Below are 19,032 nucleotides of genomic sequence, written 5' to 3'. Positions count from 1 at the left end.
CAGCAGAGGTATTCCAGGGAATCCTGACTACAGGCAGCATAGGTATTCCAGGGAATTCTGACTACAGACAGCAGAGGTATTCCAGGGAATCCTGACTAGAGGCAGCATAGGTATTCCAGGGAATTCTCTCTTGAGACAGCATAGGTAGTTCAGCAGGAGCCCTCTATCAGGGCCCAGGGTGTAAGAACAATAAAATGACTCACACATCTAGGGAGAAGGACGTGCAGTGCCTGCCAGGATAGACCAAATGCTACACTATTACAAAGTTTCAAAACCACAATACAAGACAATAGTCATCTCTGTGCCCTTAACCGAGTGATATTTTTTGACATATTGCAGCAAATGCTTCCCTCTGGCTAAGATCTTCATCTCAATAATGTCCCACATATCGCCCTGCCAAAACTCTTTGTTCCCTTTGTTTTGTTGATTTAGATTCAGAGCCGAAGGAGAAAGATCCTGGACCTTTACGCGAAGGTGTGCAGTGACGCTGAGGGTGAGTTTCCTACAATAAGCCAGTGCCCTAACTTCCAGTAAGTGGGACAGTGGCTCCTGGGCAGTTGAGACCTACAGTCAAGTAGGTTACATATAATCATATGGAGGGGATACCAGTCAATCACAGGGCATTTACGCATCCACACACATTTACACACTAGGGGTGAATTACATATCAAGTACATATCAAAAACTGAAGTACATATCAAAAGGAGAACACGTGAACATGGGGAAAACATGCAAATATGGGGAGAACATGCAAACATGGGGAGAACATGCAAATACAGGGAGAACATGCAAACACAGGAAGAACATGTTAACATGCAAATATGAGGAGAACATGCAAACACAGGGATAACATGTAAACAGAGGGAGAACATGTAAACATCGGGAGAACATGTAAACAGAGGGAGAACATGTAAACATGGGGAGAACATGCAAACACGGGGAGAACATGCAAATACGGGGAGAACACGCAAACAGAGGAAGAACATGTAAACATGCAAATATGAGGAGAACATGCAAACACAGGGATAACATGTAAACATCGGGAGAACATGTAAACAGAGGGAGAATATGTAAACATCGGGAGAACATGTAAACAGAGGGAGAACATGTAAACATGGGGAGAACATGCAAATATGGGGAGATCATGCAAACATGGGGAGAACATGCAAACACGGGGAGAACATGCAAATACGGGGAGAACACGCAAACAGAGGAAGAACATGTAAACATGCAAACACGGGGATAACGTAAACATGGGGAGAACATTAAATATGGGGAGATAATGCAAACATGGGGAGAACATGCAAACATGGAGAGAACATGCAAATACGGGGAGAACACGCAAACAGAGGAAGAACATGTAAACATGCAAACACGGGGATAACGTAAACATGGGGAGAACATTAAATATGAGGAGATAATGCAAACATGGGGAGAACATGCAAACACGGAGAGAACATGCAAATACGGGGAGAACACGCAAACAGAGGAAGAACATGTAAACATGCAAACACGGGGATAACATAAAAATGGGGAGAACATGCAAATACAGGGAGAACATGTAAAAATGGGAAGAACATGTGAACTTGACATACGCATCAGAGCAGGTACTGTTATCATGTGATTATTCTTAATTTTACAAAAATGGCACAAAACTAGGGCATTATGGGTATACGGCAGAGGCACATTACTTTGTATGGATATTTCTCCCCCTTGGAGGGTGTTTGCATCTCTAGGAGGCTTCTGAGAATCAGTCACTGTGAAGCACCCGCCCAGTCACCCAACCCCCCCTCCCCCCCCCATCCGTGTGCCCTCTAGGACTGAGCCCGACTGAGCTGCCCTTTGACTGCCTGGAGAAGACCAGCCGCATGCTGAGCTCCACGTACAGCGCAGACAAAGCTGTGGTGAAGACGTGGCGCCACCTGGCGGAGAGCTTCGGCCTGAAGCGGGACGAGATCGGCGGCATGTCGGACGGCATGCAGCTGTTCGACCGCATCAGCACGGCTGGGTACAGCATCCCCGACCTGCTCACCAGGCTGGTGCAGATCGAGCGGCTCGATGCCGTAGAGTCGCTGTGTGCTGACATCCTCGGAAAGACAGGGGGCGCCTCGCCCGCCAGCCCCGCCCTCACCTTCCGATGTGCCAGCGTCTAAATACATCCCATTCCTATGGCTCCGGCGTCAATATGAAGAATTTCTGATGGCCTTGATACACAAATGGGAAGATGAGCAAGTGCGTTCTAGCGCCCCCTTCCCTAAAGTGCCTGTATGTCATCCTATCTCTCTATCAAGGTCTTAAAACAAAAAAAAAACATACAAAAAAAACCAAAACGGGTGTTTATGGAAGTATAACCCTATTTCTTATTTCTTTCAAAACCTCTGGTGTCGGACACTACAGAAACCTTTGCAGGGAACTTCTTTGCCCATCTGTTGTGGAGACCTGTGGTTAATTATAATATGAGGAGACAACCTGACTAAAGGTTACTGCAATTTATTGCAACGCTGGGAACAGTTTCGCTTTCACATGCCTTAAAAATCATGATGATAATGAAAAAATTCCAGCTCCCGCATCACATGAAGTCAGGCGTGATCCTTGCACTGGTGCTAACACTAGCCAGCACTGCAGATGTGCGCCGCATCTGTCAAAACGTTAATACCAGCATTTAGGTTTTCACGTCGGAGTAGAAGTAACTCCTTATGTTACTGTGTGTGCATGTTTGTCTGGAAAGCTCTAATGGCTGAAGTTTTCAGAGGCTCCTCTCTATTAACGAGCAGACCTCGTTAAAGCGTGTCTGAGGGTGCCCACACATCGTAAACCCTTTGTCGGCCATGCAGGATGCCATGAATGTCTCCTGCGGTTTTTAATTGCCTAATATGGGGCAGTTAACAACAGCAGTGCCAAGTGTCCATGATACCCAGCTCCCTATCTGCTAATAAAGTCCAGAGTGAAGGCACTGCAGGACCTTGTCTGTTAGTAATTAATTTTTGCAATTGTTGTCCTATGCTAGGTTCTAAAAGCATATATCTACTAAAATTACAAAGATCTTTGTATGTTTTCTCCCCACAATAAGCCACCCAACACCCGAAATAATCGTTGCTCTTAAGACCAAGAGGGATTTGCAATGCAGTTGTGTCGCATGCTTGCATCCTTAGTCTTAGTCTAAGGTATGCTTGATTTTTTTCTTTACAGACAGGCACAGAGGGAGAACTATATATGGAGCAGGTCTCTAGCTATGGAAATGAGTATAACTGCATGCGTGATGACTCATTTAGCATGTTTCGAGAACATCTAAACCTTTGCTTTGCCTAAAAAATAATAGGGAAGGTTGTATCATTTTATGAAACTAAATGGAAATGCCTTAGAGTGTCATTATCTACAAGCCAATACACTTACCTCACATGCTGTATGAAAGTAGGGAAGCAAAGAATGGAAACAATGTAAATGTATATATAACTTATTACTGTACATATGCATCAATGAAAACAGTAAAATCAATAAAAACATATGAATGTACTCTTGTGTCAATTGTTGCAGTATATCAGCTTATCGTCCTTTTCACAATTTAATACACATTAAAAATTAACTGAAAACCAAAGTAAGGAAGGAATAAATGAAGGAAGAGCCCGAAGGGACAAAGGCTGCACTCTGCTCTGTGTTCTAAGGTTTAGCTAGGAGACACATTTTTAAGTCGGCTCAATACAAAAAGAAGTATAATTAAGTTTAATCCCCATTCCCCTTAATTACTTTAATTCACGTCAGTGAATGTAACGTCTGTCATTAGGAAAGAAAAGATAACGTTAACAAACCAGCCCTCGCTGCCAGGCATCTCTCTACGCCGATCCTGGGCTGGCCTGCTCACTACCTGCGGGGCCACTGGGTATTTTCCACACAGCACCACCCTCCCCCTCCCCAGGGCAGCAGACTGCTCGTGACCTGGTTGGGTGGGGGGGTGGGGGATGTATCTTCAGCCTGGCTCTCTCTTTCTCCCCACCAAAATCAAGTCAAGCAATTAAATCAATTATAACAGCTAGGCTACGTGATTAATAGCCCACCGAGGCTCCGGGCAGTTTCAAGGCTCTACACAGGCCTGTCTTTGTTTCCGTGCAGGGGGGGTGAATAAGGTGGGGTGCTCCGTAGAGGCAGAGATGTTCCTGTGACTTGCTGCAGTCTCACACCTGGCATGTTAGGAGATCTGAGTCTTATCTTACCAATGGGAAGCATTAGAAACAATGGGAGCGTCATTTCATACAGCTAATGACAATCACTCTCTCTGATTTCACTGCTAGGTTTGGGACATCCAGCCTCATGTTTTACCTTTATACATCACCTGCTCTCCATGCTCGCCGTGCTTTGTAGGGATGTAAGGTGGCTTAGGCAGGACCAGGAATGACTGCATAACTCCCCCCCCACACATACACACGAGTACAAACAGGCACATGCATACACACAAAGTATTTCTATGGGTATAACTCTAATCCCACCTATGACAACCATATTCATAAGTAACTAAACAAAATACAGACTTTTTTGGCATTTTTAGTATTTAATTGCATTCACAGATTTTGGTCCCCAATAAATAACATATACCCCCCACATGCACAGCCACAAACCCTCAGCTAGACACAGCTTCTGCACATCTGTCATTAATGGAGGTTCCAGTTCAGAGAAAAAGAAACCAACCGTTTCAAAGAATCCGCACATCAGTTGCATGACATCGGCAAACACATCCACCAAATCTCCTTCTCTCAACAAACCAAACGCATTTCTTGAAGTCCTACAGAGTGATGTCTTGTCCCCATTTATAAGAAGGCTCTGCAGAAGGCAACTGATCATTAGAAGACCCTATTCCTCGATTCAGCGATCCATGCCCTCCATTCACATATCACGTTTACAAAAGTACAGCAAACACCTGCCACTTAGTGCCCTGCATCCAATATGGGCTCAGGTTATGCCAGGATTATCCGCAGATAATATAATTCATAAAATACACCATGCTGTGCCTGTCTGTGATCTCTGCCGGCGTGATAAAACATGAGTACGACGTGATAGCACTGTCCAGTCCAGAAGGTCCTCATATTTCAAACAGGCCTGTCACGGAACAAAGCTCGTCCTTCGAACGTGTGTGTAGGTGACACAAGTGCATTGTGTCCGCTTCTCATTCCCTCCTTGGATCATGTGACACAGCGGCGCCCTCCTTTGGGACACAGGTCCGGAGGCCTCGACCATCAGCCAATGACATCCTGGGCCAGCTCCATCCCAGGATCGCTTTCCGGTGAAACACCGAGCCTCAGATTTAATCCTGGGAGTTAGCATTTCCATGGCCAATGATAAGACACCGTGAGGCATAGTGGGTGACAGCAATGGTAACAGGAGGACTCAGAGGCATGAAACACAAAGAGGCAAGGTCCAGGACAACTCAGAGATAATGGAATCTACTCAGCAGTCAGCCACGGAGATGCTCAGGGCCCAGTATGGTTCACCAATCTTCTTCTGCCCAGAATTCCAGCCATACCATGCCCTACCCATAAGCCCACTCTCACCCACAACATCGTGAACTCAAAGATATAGTACTAATGACTCTACAGAGACTATAAAAGATTAACCAGTTGTTACATAAGCAGTGATAACACAGGGATGAAAGAAAATACACAATGAATTATTCAAGTACTTTTGGGCATTAATACCATTAGTTGTAATTCATAATATCATCCTGACCGATACAGAAACCCTCTGAACAGAGAAAAACCAAGTAACAATACCTACAAATAGGATGTAGTTAATCCATTGTAAATACTGCATGAAAACACTAAAAATAAATAACTCTCTGCAGTCATATATATATATATATATAAACTTACCCTTGCCATCAGTTAAGTAGTGAAGGGTCTTGCAGATAATATAATTATACATAGGTGTTCCTGTTACATGCATTTCACCAAATAAATGAGCTTTTTGTCTTTATTTTAAAACATGACAACAATTTTTTTTACATGTAGAGCCAATTAGAGCATTATTTGAAATTAAACAGCTCCACCATATTTTCTGAGAGGACAGCAGAACGGCGCAGACTTCAGAAGAGGCGTCTCAGTGGAGTGAGCAGCTACAGACGGTGGGGCCTCCAGAAATACTTAGACGCAAACTGGTTAAACCACAGCTTCATTACAGATGCTCTTTGGTACACATAAAAAATGAACAAAGAAACATTTTCAGCGCAGAGTAATTAAAGTAATGAAAATAAATAAATCAGACTCTGACAGCTAGCTGGAGCTGTTGGAGGTATTTAGGAGGTTTATAAAAACAAACGACATTTAGATGAATAAACCTGCAGGAGGAAGGGGTTTACTTCCTGGGGGGGGGGACTGGAGGTTAAAAAAAAAACAAAGCCATCACAAGCGTGGCGCCGTTCCGATAGCGTCCCACCGGAAAACAGTACTGGGAAAAGTACATACAAACATAGCCCAAGTGTTACTCATCAGCACAGGGTAATAAATCATCAATCAAACCAAAAAATGTGTAAGAGAGTCTTTAAATCACGAGGACTTACACTAAGGGACCAGTTTATTAGGTACACCTGCTTGTTAATGCAAACAGCCTGATCCTCTGAACAAGGAATGGTGTGGGTGAAACCAAACAATACAGACTCTGACAAGGTCAAAAGGTTCACTTACTGTTTGGTTAAGCATTAAAACTGCTTAGATGTGTGATCTAAGGGATCCGAAACGTGGTGTGACTGCTGGGGTGCTTTTCCACCCCACTAGGTACCATACTTTTGGTATGGTACTTTCGATACTTTCCGTTTTCTGTGGACTTCCAATCTAGTACTAGTACCAGAAGTTCTAGTACCAAATGTACTAAATCGACTGAGGTACTTTTTTTGTATTTCGGAACTCTGGGGTGGGACTTGCAAACGTGTTCAGTGTCGATTGGTTATGCAAATAGCCTGCCTCAGAAGCACAATTCAACCACCATCCTGAAAAAAGTTACAAACTCAGAAAACAATGGTAAACAACGTTCAAAAAAAGAATAATAAAATAATAATAATAATAATGTATTCGTGGACAAAGGAGACCCAAGTTTAAACTGCAATCAAGTCGGAAAAAAATTAAAATGATCTAGGTGCCAAGAGAAGAAATAGAAAAATATTTGCTACAATATACTATAGCTATATGATGCTATATAATTCATATATATAATTAATATAATTCAAATATCACAATGTGATTTTGTTGTAATAAATATTTTGATATTTAAAAAGCAAAAATGGAGCTCAAAATCAATTACTGATAAACCTGTCTGTGAGTTATTTAAACTGCAAGGATGAAAATGACCGGAAATGCAACATACAACAGCAGCGGCGGGAAATTTTAAAGTGATTTTGAAAACATGTACTAATTGACCTTGAAAAAGAACAATTATTAAAACTGCAATGCTTGCTAAGTTTTGTTTCCTATGGCAAAGTAAAAATGTTTTAGTGAAATGACCTCCCTGAGCTATAATGTCCACACAGCATGACTGTTCAAATCACGGTCCTCAAGGGCCGAGTACTGCTAATTTTCCAGCCTTCCTTTATCCGCAAGCTGGGTGTGAAGCCTCTGGCCAACCAGAATCAGTAATTATTAAACTAACTGCCTGGAAGAACTGAAAACAAGACCTGGCTTTGGAATCGAGGGACAGATTTGAAGAGCCCTGCCATACAGAATGAAAAAGCCTCATCTCAAACCAAATGATTTTGCTGTCCTTGTGATGTGAGAACTGCATGTGGATGACATGCAGTGTTGGTATTAATATTGTCCAGTCATATAATATTCTACAGGCATTTTTTTAATTCAGTACGAAAATTTGAATTGTGATGTCATTCAGCGCCGGAACCAGTTTTAACACCAGAGGAGAACCAATATCTTGAAGTATCGTACTTTTGGTACTTTCCTGAAATACCAAAAACGTGCCCCTGATACCAGACTGCCGGTGCCAGAGTCTCAGAAACCCTCCTGTGTTTTTCACACACTAAGCTACTTTCACACACTTCTGAACTTATTTTGGGAGGATGACAAATAATTGTTCTGGTCTAAAGCAGAGTGTTTATTCTCCATAACAAACAAATGGGTCAGAGATTCATAAAAGTTATTTGACACATACAGAGCAAATTACAAACACATTCTGATACAGGACAGGCGGGGGGCGTTACCTCACAAGAAAGAGAAAATATATTAAAAATTATCATTTCACAATACAGCCAGGAATGTATTAATTCACAAAAGGATAATCTATTTGTTTTTATGTCCAAACACTGCAAGCTCTCTCTCTCAGGACAGTACATAAAGGGTTAATACAGAGCACAAGCTAGAAGCACATGCAGATTATCAGCATCAATAAAATACATGATTCAAGCCACTTTTGTGCACTGATTTTTCCCTTAAGTATAGGGACTCCATCATGACACAGAGATACAGGAAAAGTAGGCCACTAGGTGTCTTCATACAGTCAAAGTGCAAATGCACACATCCCACTGTCAGCCTACAGCTCCTGCACCATCACAGACGCGGGCCTTCTTCAACATGCCTAGGTTGAAGAGGATGGAGCTGAGGTTGATGACCAGGAAGGAGTGGGTGGGGTCAGCAGTCCTCTGCATCTCCTGCAGCGTCAGGTGGATGGTGAAAAGCTCAAACAGCCTCCTGTTCTTCCTGTCAGGCCGAGCAGTGATTTGACGCGGCGTGGATGAGTGAAACCCCCGTGAACGTAATGCAAGATGATGCATGTGAACAAAAGACACACCAAAGCATTTTACAAGGAATAAAGTATTATTAATTCGTTTTTAATCCCCAACTCCGCAGCAAACTTTCCCCAGTTCTAAGCTGTAAGTTGCTTGAATGAGTACTTAAGTGCTGTAGCGTACAAACAATCAGCAAAACATCCCCATATGGGCAATCAGAGCAGTGCACAGCAGCGCTCAGACTCTCATCTGGACATGGGACTGCCCTGTCAGGGACCCACCTCATTTTCGAGAGCTTCTGCAGCAGGATGCTGACCTTCTCCACCACCGGGACCTCTAAACGGGGACTGCGCAGGAGCAGGGACACTGAACGGAAGAAGTCCTCCGTGCTGCAGGACTCCAGGAAGCAATTCAAGTGTCCTACAGACAGAAAGTCCAAATCGTTAAACTCGCCAGCACCAAAATATCAGTCACAACGGAAGTGCTGTATGGGTACAGCAGGAAAGCTCCCTGGGAATGTGCAGTGCTACCTCTGGTACGTGTCAGGAGGCTACACCAGCGCTCTCATCCACCAGCCAGCCAATTAGGGCACTCCTGAAGCTTTTCTGCATGTCTTCAATCACTTTCGTTTTATGTCTGAACACATCATCAAATAACTAGAGGCCAAATATGGTTTTAACCCCCCCCCCCCCCACTAAATCACTGGAGAAAAACATTGTCCAGCAAATTAAATTCAGTCTTATTCTCCAAATTGTTTTGTGATACCAGAGCCTGTTTCTAATTTGGCAGAGTTGGGGGGGGCAGACTAGAGGGAGAAAAACACCCCAGATGTGTATCAGATACAATACAATGACAAGAACAAATATGACTATTTAAACCTTTAGGTGCCCTGGACACAGTGACATGTAATTCAAGGCTCAATAACAATTCAAGTTTAACCATATATCTCCAAGGGCTCGCACTCAGCAACACTGGATATTACCAATGTAATATCAACTCCGGCAGCCTGCACAAATGAAGTCATCCTATAGCACAGCTTCATGAACGTCCCATTTAAATGACCACACAAGCCACACAATCACGTAGCATGTCAGGCCACCACAGCCCCACTAGGGATGGGTGTCATTAACATCATTGTTTTGAACAAGTCACTGTTACATATTGTACATGAAAGGAAATCAATGTTTTGCACATTTGACTATGATAGATTGATTTTGTGATGATGGAAATACAAATCAGATGTAATAATGTTCAATTTTACTGAATGCAGGCCAGTAATTTTACTGTACGATAACCTTAGTTTGTCCAAATCACTAAATCCTTGATCTGAAACTGAATTTCTGAATGATAGATTCTAATTCAGATTGAATTTATGAATGCACCCACAATATTCAGCTAGTTAATGGTTACTTTTAATCATTAATCCATATGCATATACTTTAGCATCTCCATATGTGGGTTCCAGGCCACCGGCGTACGTAACATACCTGGGACAACAACAGACAAACTACAAGCTAGGCAGTCGAAAATTTCGCATTTCTCCATATGGACCTGATGCACTTTCGCTAGACATTTTGACAGATAGCTTGTGTTTCCGCCCTTACATGAAAAAGACTTATTGGCAAGGAGCATTGTCAGCATCATCTTTAGCAAAATTCAAATACACTTTTCAATGTTTAGTCCTGTCCACCATCATCAATAAAGCAGAGTCAATTGCTGTGTGTGAGAGTGAGAGTGAGCTGCCCCGTGCTCCGCCCCTCACACACAGGCTCAGAGAGATCTCTCTCCCCTCTGGACTGAGAATAGCAAACATGCAATAAGAACCAGAGCTGGTGAATGATGTGTGCACGAGAACTTTTATGTAGCAATAATAAAAAGTAAATATATTTTCTTAATTTCTTCAGCACCAAAAACAGAACTGATAATGTTGGTGCTTTTTGATATTACAGTCCTTAATAATTTAGCCTCCGAGTGGATTTAATACCTAGTTCCGGTACCCATCCCTAAGCCCCACTGACATCTGGGCCCCTTAGTTTCTCAGCCCCCCGCATGGAAAACAGCTTTGGTCTGTCAATTCTCAGATGCAGCAACAAGAGTAATTTGAGTGCCCCAGCTGACCAATGGCAAAAAAATATCCCGTTTCACAATCCTCTCCCCACATCGCGACCATAAAAATGACAGCATTCTTCCCTTATTAAACGTGAAATGTTGCAGGACCCTCTTATGACATACAATTAAAAAGAACAAAACTGAACAAATGAACTCCTCAGCACGGCAATAAAAATGTCGCAATAAAAAATGTGGCCTAATTACTGTCTTTAGTGGTGCTGGCTCATATACTCAGTGCTGTGCTTTTAACAGGAACATTAAGTTAAAGTCTGGAGAAAACATACCGAGAGAGAACGGAGAACTTATCTGACCCCTTAATCATGTTAAATGACTTTAAAACAACATCTGAAGTCTAAATGCACTGGAGACAGAGAAAACCGTAACTAAGTCTATTTACATATAACCCTGATGTAGGTCATTAAGATTTTATAAATATTTTGAAGCAGTAGTCCAGCCATGGAGCTCAGGGACGACTCCATACTGTCATTCCCAGACGCCCTGCATCAGGGGCTGGGGGTGGAGTTAGCACTTCTACATGTCCTGAACAGTGTGCAGACACATGGCCAGGATAAACCCCAGGGAGCCCCTCCCAGCCCCCCAGAGCCAGCAGGAGACTGCAAACAGGGACCGAAATGAAGGGCTCCAAGCAAAGGCTGTGACCGTCAGGTGTGAACTGGCCAATTCCCCCAGAAACCTCCTAACGACTTCCTGATTAGGCAGCTTTAATTGCCAGGCTGCTGCGTGCATTAATCATCCCACGCTGGCCCCCATCTGGTCAGTGTCAGTGACGGCATGCAAGGTAGCTGGCTCCGCCCCCAGGCCAAACCACCAGATTCGGCCCTCTGTGACCTTACTGAACAGCAGCAGAAACACGGAGCGGCGCATCTGTTAGATGGCTGTAGGTGTGGGAGCCCTTATCGCCTGGGCATGAGACAGGTGAACTGTGGGCAGGAAGTGACTGGCCGGGTGGCCCGAGAGCTGAACACATCCTGAGATATTGTATTATCAGGTTTAATGGGGCAGAAAAAATGTCCTTCACTTCAAAAACAGGCTTTTACAATGGATGCAGAGATCACACCAGGAGAGGGAGCCTCAGTGCCAGGACATGGAGGAGCTCTAACAGCAGACCCTGCGCACCCAGCCGTGCTATGATGGACAGACCAGAACAGCTGGGCATAGGTAGGGAGCAGCAGTATTACCAAAATGCCATAGAGGGGGGTAAAAGACATACAACCGGTCCTTGCACAATATGTCTTAATGGTTCGTTTTATTTTACCATCCAGGTTCCCCCTGCGGCTCTGACACTGAACGACAGCACTCACCAGACTCCACGCTCATCTGCTGCAGCACATCCAGCGCCAGGGAGAGCAGGGCGCGGCTGCCTGCTTTCAGGTGGCTAGAGATCACGGGGAGCGCCCGATACAGCAGGAACAGGGCACGCCCGTCGTCATGGCGCACGTCTTCATGAAGGGTGCCCAGGGCCTGGGCCAAGATGTCAGCTAGAAGGCAGGGTGGGAGGGGAGGGGTTAGCAGCCCAGTTGCTCATTCAGGAAAGTCAGAGCACCTCTACTTTAAGCAGCCAGAGTTTCTCATCAACCAGGGAACTGCACTAATAATGACACATGATACTTCACACTCCATATGTATCCAGAAAAGGTCTCCGTAGCCTTTGGTTCAGCTTTTGCTCATGACATGAGGTTGGAACTCCACACCCAAGAGGCAGCGTAAATCTTGAGGTGGAAAACGTGGCCATCTTGGGGAGTGGACTGTATTAACCTTAACTTTCTGGGGGAGTGGAGTATGAGTATTAAGATGCCAACATGTGTATTAATGAATCCCCATTATCAGCACTTATTTCCAGTCAATTGAAGAAGGGACATCGTGTCAGAAAATAGAGTGAAATCTCATTCATGTTCCACAAAATTGCTTATATTGCAGTGGTCACTGCTGTTGAACCTTTGTAAGAGAAGCACTTATACAATACGCCTACCAGGTTAAGGAGTGCACTGGGAGGAAGTTAATAAACTGATCGCAAGGGTGAATTACTGCTGAACTGCAAGTCAAGAACAACACTGCCCTCTGCTGTAGACTCTGATAACCACATACACACAGAGTGTAAATGGCTTCAGTAGAAAGCAGTACAGTTCATGGTGCAGTTGGAAGCTGGAAGCTGACCCCCAAACAGAGGCAGGGTTCCACAGCCATGTCACCAGGACAACATCTCTGACCTGCATGTCTCTCTGGATCCCTAGCATAAACACTGACAGCAGCTACTAACAGTAGCGGTGATCAGACGAAACATCAAAATCTCTGATCATCAGCTCAGCGATAGACAGCCCAAAAGCTGCAGTAAGGCACTGGTTTCCATAACATCAGTACTGGGACAGCTTCAAAATCAGGGAACCTTAAAAGGATGTACCACAGAGACTAGTAAACTTCAGCGGACACATGATCACTAAATAGGTGAACTAAACTAAACTAAAAAGGTAAAAGGTCTCTAAACTCTTTAACCCATGGTTCAGTAAGCTAGCAGTACCTTGGGTAGCCGTCTTTAGAAGGACCAGAGTGGAGAGGAACCTGGTGTGGAGGCTGGGACTCTTATAGAAGAAGGGCGACTTTGTCCTCTGTGGGGCATCCAGGTCGAGGGAAATGCCCCGCAGTGCCGGGCCGCGATAGACTTCCTCGCCGAGTCGGCGAAAGGTTGACGTCAGGGTGCTCTGCTGTAGAAAGAGAAAACGGACTCGTTACAGACCGTGCAAAGCCCACAGGGGTGAGAACTCCTACACTGAAGGAACAGGATCACTTCCACCAAGTTCAAAAAAGGTCACCCATGTCATGAGAAGGCAAATGCATAGATGCCGATACTGACCCAAATGTGTTTAAATGGCAGAATGTGTCACCCTGGGATCCTCAGAGGGTCGTCCTCATAAATATACAATAGCCAAGACTGGGGAAAGACAGGCAGCAGGGGGACGTGGCTTATGGATCATGTGAGAGGAGGACCAGTCAGCCTGCTCCAGGGCACTATGCCACCAGTAGTAATGTGTGGCAATGTGGAGGGCAAACCAGCTTCCGGGGGGGGGATGGGGGCTACCTGGGGGGTGCCGTCGAGCTGCCTTAGGGACCAGTAGATGAAGCGGAGCAGGGACATGTGGAGGGCGGCATCGTCCACAGGCAGCGTCAGCAGCTGCTCAGCAAGGAGGGGCAGGACCTGCAGGGGCCCCACAAGAGACACAGAAGGGTTTGTTTAAGCAGCAGGGCTAAGGAGAGCCAGGCTGATGAAAATATATTCAAGCAAGGAGAGTAAAAGCTGACAGCAATGGCAATGATGGGAGACCACCCTTCAATTTCAATTTATTTTTATATAATGCAATTCAGCTTCGGACACTTGACAAGAGCATGTAGAAATCCATTGTTACATCATTTATACATAACGGTGCATAAAGCAAGGGGGGGGAAGGAGAGAGGGACAGAAAGGAAATGGCCAAAGGAGGAGAGGAACCAAAAAGCCCTAAGGAGTAAGAGAAAAAAATAAACATTTTCAGCCCAGGGGAAAGTTCAGTGAATACAGAACAGCTCCCTGGTGGCCAAAGCTCGCCGGCTTCCAATGCAGCATTTTCCCAGGGCCGGAAGCAGAAGGACGGTGACGTTCCGCTGGGTGCCATCACGCATTGCCTTTTAGAGCCTGATGCCCTCCAGGGGACCCAAGCAAAATGCCACAAATGCTAAAGCAAATGGAAAATAAGCGTCATACCTTTGAGCATCTCTCCGGAAGGGAGCCTGGGGTCACCTCCTGCTGGCCCAGGACAGTCTTCAGCTGGGATGCTCCTGGAGGGGCTAGGAGGATGTCCGTCACCCAGTCAAGGGTCTGCACCAATAGCCTGAAAATGCCAGGGTGCCTGGAACCCTGGGGAGGGAAATCGGCAGCTTCACATGGCTGCGACCATCACTGTCAGAAGCGAAATTCACAAACTGATGAACAAAGACGAGTTCTTAAATACAAAGTTCCTTAAACTTAGAGAATCAAGCAGTAAGTGGACAGCAACTCACTTTGGATTTGGCTTCTATGGTCATCAAAGAGACGCATTTCCAGTTACAAAGTCAGTTACCTAGATCAGTGTATGGAATTGGGAGGGAGCAAAATTGGGGACTGTCTGGCAGAAAGCTGGGAGAGAGTAAAAAACATGGACTGTCTGGCAGAAAGCTGGGAGAGAGTAAAAAACATGGACTGTCTGGCAGAAAGCTGGGAGAGAGTAAAAAACATGGACTGTCTGGCAGAAAGCTGGGAGAGAGTAAAAAACATGGACTGTCTGGCAGAAAGCTGGGAGAGAGTAAAAAACATGGACTGTCTGGCAGAAAGCTGGGAGAGAGTAAAAAACATGGACTGTCTGGCAGAAAGCTGGGAGAGAGTAAAAAACATGGACTGTCTGGCAGAAAGCTGGGAGAGAGTAAAAAACATGGACTGTCTGGCAGAAAGCTGGGAGAGAGTAAAAAACATGGACTGTCTGGCAGAAAGCTGGGAGAGAGTAAAAAACATGGATTGTCTGGCAGAAAGCTGGGAGAGAGTAAAAAACATGGACTGTCTGGCAGAAAGCTGGGAGAGAGTAAAAAACATGGACTGTCTGGCAGAAAGCTGGGAGAGAGTAAAAAACATGGACTGTCTGGCAGAAAGCTGGGAGAGAGTAAAAAACATGGACTGTCTGGGGGGGGGCGGGGCGAGGACTGGTTTGAGAAACACTAAAATAGATAACCTTCCACTGCCAACCTTACTGGATCAGCAGAGATCTGCTAGCTTCAAACACCATTTTCAGCATACATGTCTTGTCTGTATACCTTGGGTAGTTTGCCAGCGATGGAAGAGCAGTCCTGTGTGGGAGGTTTTGCCCCCTGGCTCTTTGGAGTGATGTTCTCACGGCCCTTCTGTGCTAATGAGTACTCATATTTTCTCTAAAACAAAATAGCAATATAAGCATTTTTACACAAAGAACTGAATGCTTGTCAGAGATCATGCAGAAAACTGACAGCAGACATATGTCTTTGGGATTATATGTCATCTCATTTTAAACAAAACTCCAATTAGACATATTATACATTAAATGACACAGGTTGCAATGATAACCAAAACCGATCTGGATGCAGTCCCATAATCCACCACAGACCCAAAGTCACCTGCCCGTTACCTTACCTGCAGGTTCTCCAGACGGGCTTGCACTTTCCTTGACTGAGTCTCCATCTTTTTGCTTTTTTCACAGACATCACTGAGCTATACACAAACACTCCATTGTTAGGAAACTAAAGGCTAGACAGTAATGGTAAAACACTGGTAAATTAAAGCAGAGGTACGTCCCTTAGTGTTGAAAAGTGATTTAGAAAACTCAATGGTACGTTCTTCCATCAATTACCCAATAACACGGAAGGTAGAACTAAATATTAAAATAAATCATGTGACAAAGTGCCTGGGAGCAGAAGAAAAACAGAATAAACTCTTGCCTGCTTCTTCAACGCCTCATTCATCCCCTTGACTGCTTCCAAGCTGGATTTCATCCTCTTGCTTTCCTTTGTTTTCTCTTCCAATGCCTCCTTTAACTCTTTGATTTTCTGCTGGTACTGCAACAAGAAGATGCCACTCCAATAGTAGATATTGTTTTTTGTGAAGCACATATTACTAATGATTACTGTTAGCAAGGAAGCCTCACAGATCAAGATGCAGAGATCAGGTAGCGACACCAGAATGGGGGCTTGCTCTGCCTGTTCCGATCAGGACAGCAGTTAGAGAACAAGGTCTCACGCAGCTTGATCATTGAGCTTATAAGTGAAAGACTGAGCGATATGGCAGTGTTGTTATTTAAAGCAGGTTATTTAAAGAGAGAAACCAGGTGTAAAACATCATCAAGTACAGGAGGGAGTATGCCTCTGGACATCACCTCCTGCCGCTCACAGACCTGCTCGACCTCGCACAGGGCATCGCAGTGGCGGAGCATCACGGACTCTTTCTGCTGCAGTCTTGCAGCCCAGCGCTGCTGATGTACCCTCTCAGCCTGCACACAGCCAAAGTGTCACATCTCTTATTACTGTGCTGTAGCTGTGCAGAGCGGCGTTGCTTTGCTAACTTGCTCAAAGAGTAAGTGAACAGAGGTAGCTGGGACCACTTACCTGGAGCTTTTCATAAATCTCCAGCATCTCCTGGTACACCTGACTTATGTTTGGTGAGGTGGACGTCATCTGTGAGGAGCGCACTTTCCATGCCCTCCCACCAGAGGGAGCTGCTGCCTTCATCACACAGGAGCTGGAGATTCTGGCCAGATTGGAGGGCAGAGTCACATCTGTATCAAAAAAAGATATTAAACATTTTAACTTTGAGTACTCCATATCATCTTTCTCATTAATACTTTTTTTATTGACAGTTGGAACATTCGTATGATTTAACCTAAGGGGCAAAGCACATGCCTGTTTCAGTGTAGAAGTAACTATGGCTGTCTAGCACAGAGGGTGATTCCTCACCACTGTCCTCATATTCACTTTCTGCTCGGTGCAGCTCCAGATCATCTTTCCTATAATGACAGAGGTCACCCGGTAGCCACAAGATTTTTAGCGGCACAGAACATGCAGCAAACAGCAGAAAGTACTAGTTTGGGAAGATGACGTGTTTAACGTCAGGAACTCACAAATCACGGTTATTCGGGACCACCTTGAAAAACTCTCGTACAGGTTTCTTGCAGTCGGTTGTTTCCTCGAAAACTGGGGGTATATATTCCTCTGCGCAGGGCGAATATCTTTTTCGAGGTAGGTCTGTAAAAGCGAAACGTGTCTTTACTCTTATATGCAGCAATTATCAGTACAAAATACCCACTTTTATTATAAACTACATGGTACTCGTTTTCTTTCTTTGAAAATCAAAACTGACCATAAAACGGGAACTCTTCGGGCGCGCAGTTTTTTTCAGGTGCATCCTCAGCCGTTTCCTAAAAAAAAAATAATAATCACACACACACAGGTTCACATTTTTAGTGAACACACCCCTTCCACAAAATCCAGGGTAGTAACTCTCATGCACCCAGCGTGACACACATTTTCTGACTCACGGCAAATCTATAAGTCTAGCTACATAAACAGCGTTGGGGTAGCTTGCAAGCCTTACTATTTACCAGGTTATAACACTGTTATATATACATGACAGTGCTTGTGCAGGTGTGTGTGCACACTTCTCTCGAAATTAAAATCTCACGATAAACAGCTGATCAAAGTTGGCAACACTGAAATCATCATCACCATAATCAGTATATGTACCTAGAGAGAAGATTCACCAACAAACACAAATGCACTGTGTCAATACAGACAGCCCATTGCTAGAAATTACGTCAGGTTATTGGTCTTGTTAGAAATCTTTAAACTTGGCCAGAATATTTAACTCGGCCTGTCTTTCCAGATTGTTGTGTCTGTCATCTGTTGGTCACCAACCTAGTTACCACCAGCTTTGGCGTTACGCGTTTTAAACATTCATAAATGCACAATTGGTGAATTACTTTACCCAATCTACCCTCTCCAGGTACTTTTTCTTCAGCTTTTCCACAACGGTGTCTATGTCGACGTCCGACGACAGACTACTCATTTTCAAAAGTGTCCAGAAATAGCCAACTTTTGGCCGGAAATTTAAATTTCGTGCCCTTTCCGCAAACCGGAACCGACGTCCTGTATACGCCTTACCGTAATCTCCTCACCTCGGGTGAAAAATGCACTTACCGTAAAGCAAAGAAAATATACGCATGTCGTGTCCCTCATCATAGGAATGAAAATGTTAGTATTAGGGATGCATGAATACCCTTTTAGAGCAAAATGAGTACCGATGTACGATGTCTAATACTCACCGATATCCATATCAATTAAGGGTCTAAAATATGCGACATTTAATATAAACCATATAATCGAAAATATTTTTAAATCATTTTGCGAACCGTCTACAACCGTGGTTCACAAACGTTTTACGTCGCGTAATTCTATTACGACATTATGGTTTACTTTTACGAACAATATACTGGGTAAGAGTGTTATTTTCACTGCATGATGGCTAGAGCACTGTTCTTATGTTGCATGAACTTGTTTCGTACCACCTCTTGATGGTTCAGCAGAGCATAATTTTGAGTACTTTCGTTTTGTCGTTAAGTACCCCCACAATGCAAACAATACGTAATCCCGTTTATTTCGCTTGTCACCAC

At 44.4% G+C, this 19,032-nt stretch overlaps 2 protein-coding genes across 5 annotated transcripts in view; one reads left to right on the top strand and one right to left on the bottom strand.

Annotated features, from left to right (window-relative positions):
* Nucleotides 1–3,513, top strand: part of edar (ectodysplasin A receptor) — a 29,362-nt gene extending 25,849 nt beyond the window's left edge. For both annotated transcript variants that reach the window (XM_049027138.1, XM_049027191.1), the window contains 2 exons: nucleotides 433–493; nucleotides 1,819–3,513. In XM_049027138.1, coding sequence (XP_048883095.1) covers nucleotides 433–493; nucleotides 1,819–2,153 — 396 coding nt within the window. In that variant the 3' untranslated portion in view covers nucleotides 2,154–3,513. The remainder of the gene's footprint in view (nucleotides 1–432; nucleotides 494–1,818) is intronic.
* A 4,306-nt stretch (nucleotides 3,514–7,819) lies between these two features.
* On the bottom strand, nucleotides 7,820–19,017 carry LOC125748786 (coiled-coil domain-containing protein 138-like). Of its 3 annotated transcripts, none has more exons than XM_049025592.1 (15): nucleotides 18,348–19,017; nucleotides 17,724–17,781; nucleotides 17,485–17,608; nucleotides 17,321–17,370; nucleotides 16,973–17,142; nucleotides 16,744–16,857; nucleotides 16,310–16,426; nucleotides 16,005–16,082; nucleotides 15,653–15,766; nucleotides 14,574–14,726; nucleotides 13,914–14,030; nucleotides 13,356–13,539; nucleotides 12,142–12,318; nucleotides 8,992–9,130; nucleotides 7,820–8,681 (listed from the first exon to the last, which is right to left on the bottom strand). In XM_049025592.1, the coding sequence occupies exons 1-15, from the start codon at nucleotides 18,426–18,428 to the stop codon at nucleotides 8,510–8,512; spliced, it is 1,848 nt and encodes a 615-aa protein (XP_048881549.1). In that variant the 5' UTR covers nucleotides 18,429–19,017; the 3' UTR covers nucleotides 7,820–8,509. The 3 variants fall into 3 exon arrangements, with proteins under 3 accessions (XP_048881549.1, XP_048881406.1, XP_048881468.1); XM_049025449.1 differs by having other exon boundaries at nucleotides 7,822–8,681; nucleotides 17,267–17,370; XM_049025511.1 differs by having other exon boundaries at nucleotides 7,825–8,681; nucleotides 16,762–16,857; nucleotides 17,267–17,370.
* Between the last annotated feature and the right edge of the window lie 15 nt (nucleotides 19,018–19,032).

This window comes from Brienomyrus brachyistius, chromosome 1 (assembly GCF_023856365.1).
Source record: "Brienomyrus brachyistius isolate T26 chromosome 1, BBRACH_0.4, whole genome shotgun sequence".
Taxonomy (NCBI): Eukaryota; Metazoa; Chordata; class Actinopteri; order Osteoglossiformes; family Mormyridae; genus Brienomyrus; species Brienomyrus brachyistius.
Note: the sequence above shows the minus strand (reverse complement) of the source record. Positions and strands in the feature narration are given on the sequence as shown.

Bases quoted from the DNA above. Each gene is read 5' to 3' on its own strand.
- LOC125748786 (XM_049025449.1), bottom strand. From the start codon at position 18,428: ATGAGTAGTCTGTCGTCGGACGTCGACATAGACACCGTTGTGGAAAAG. The intron at 17,782-18,347 runs GTAAAGTAATTC...TTTTTTTTTTAG, and splicing joins ACCTGGAGAGGGTAGATTGG to GAAACGGCTGAGGATGCACC. The intron at 17,371-17,484 runs GTGAGTTCCTGA...CTGTCATTATAG, and splicing joins GTCCCGAATAACCGTGATTT to GAAAGATGATCTGGAGCTGC.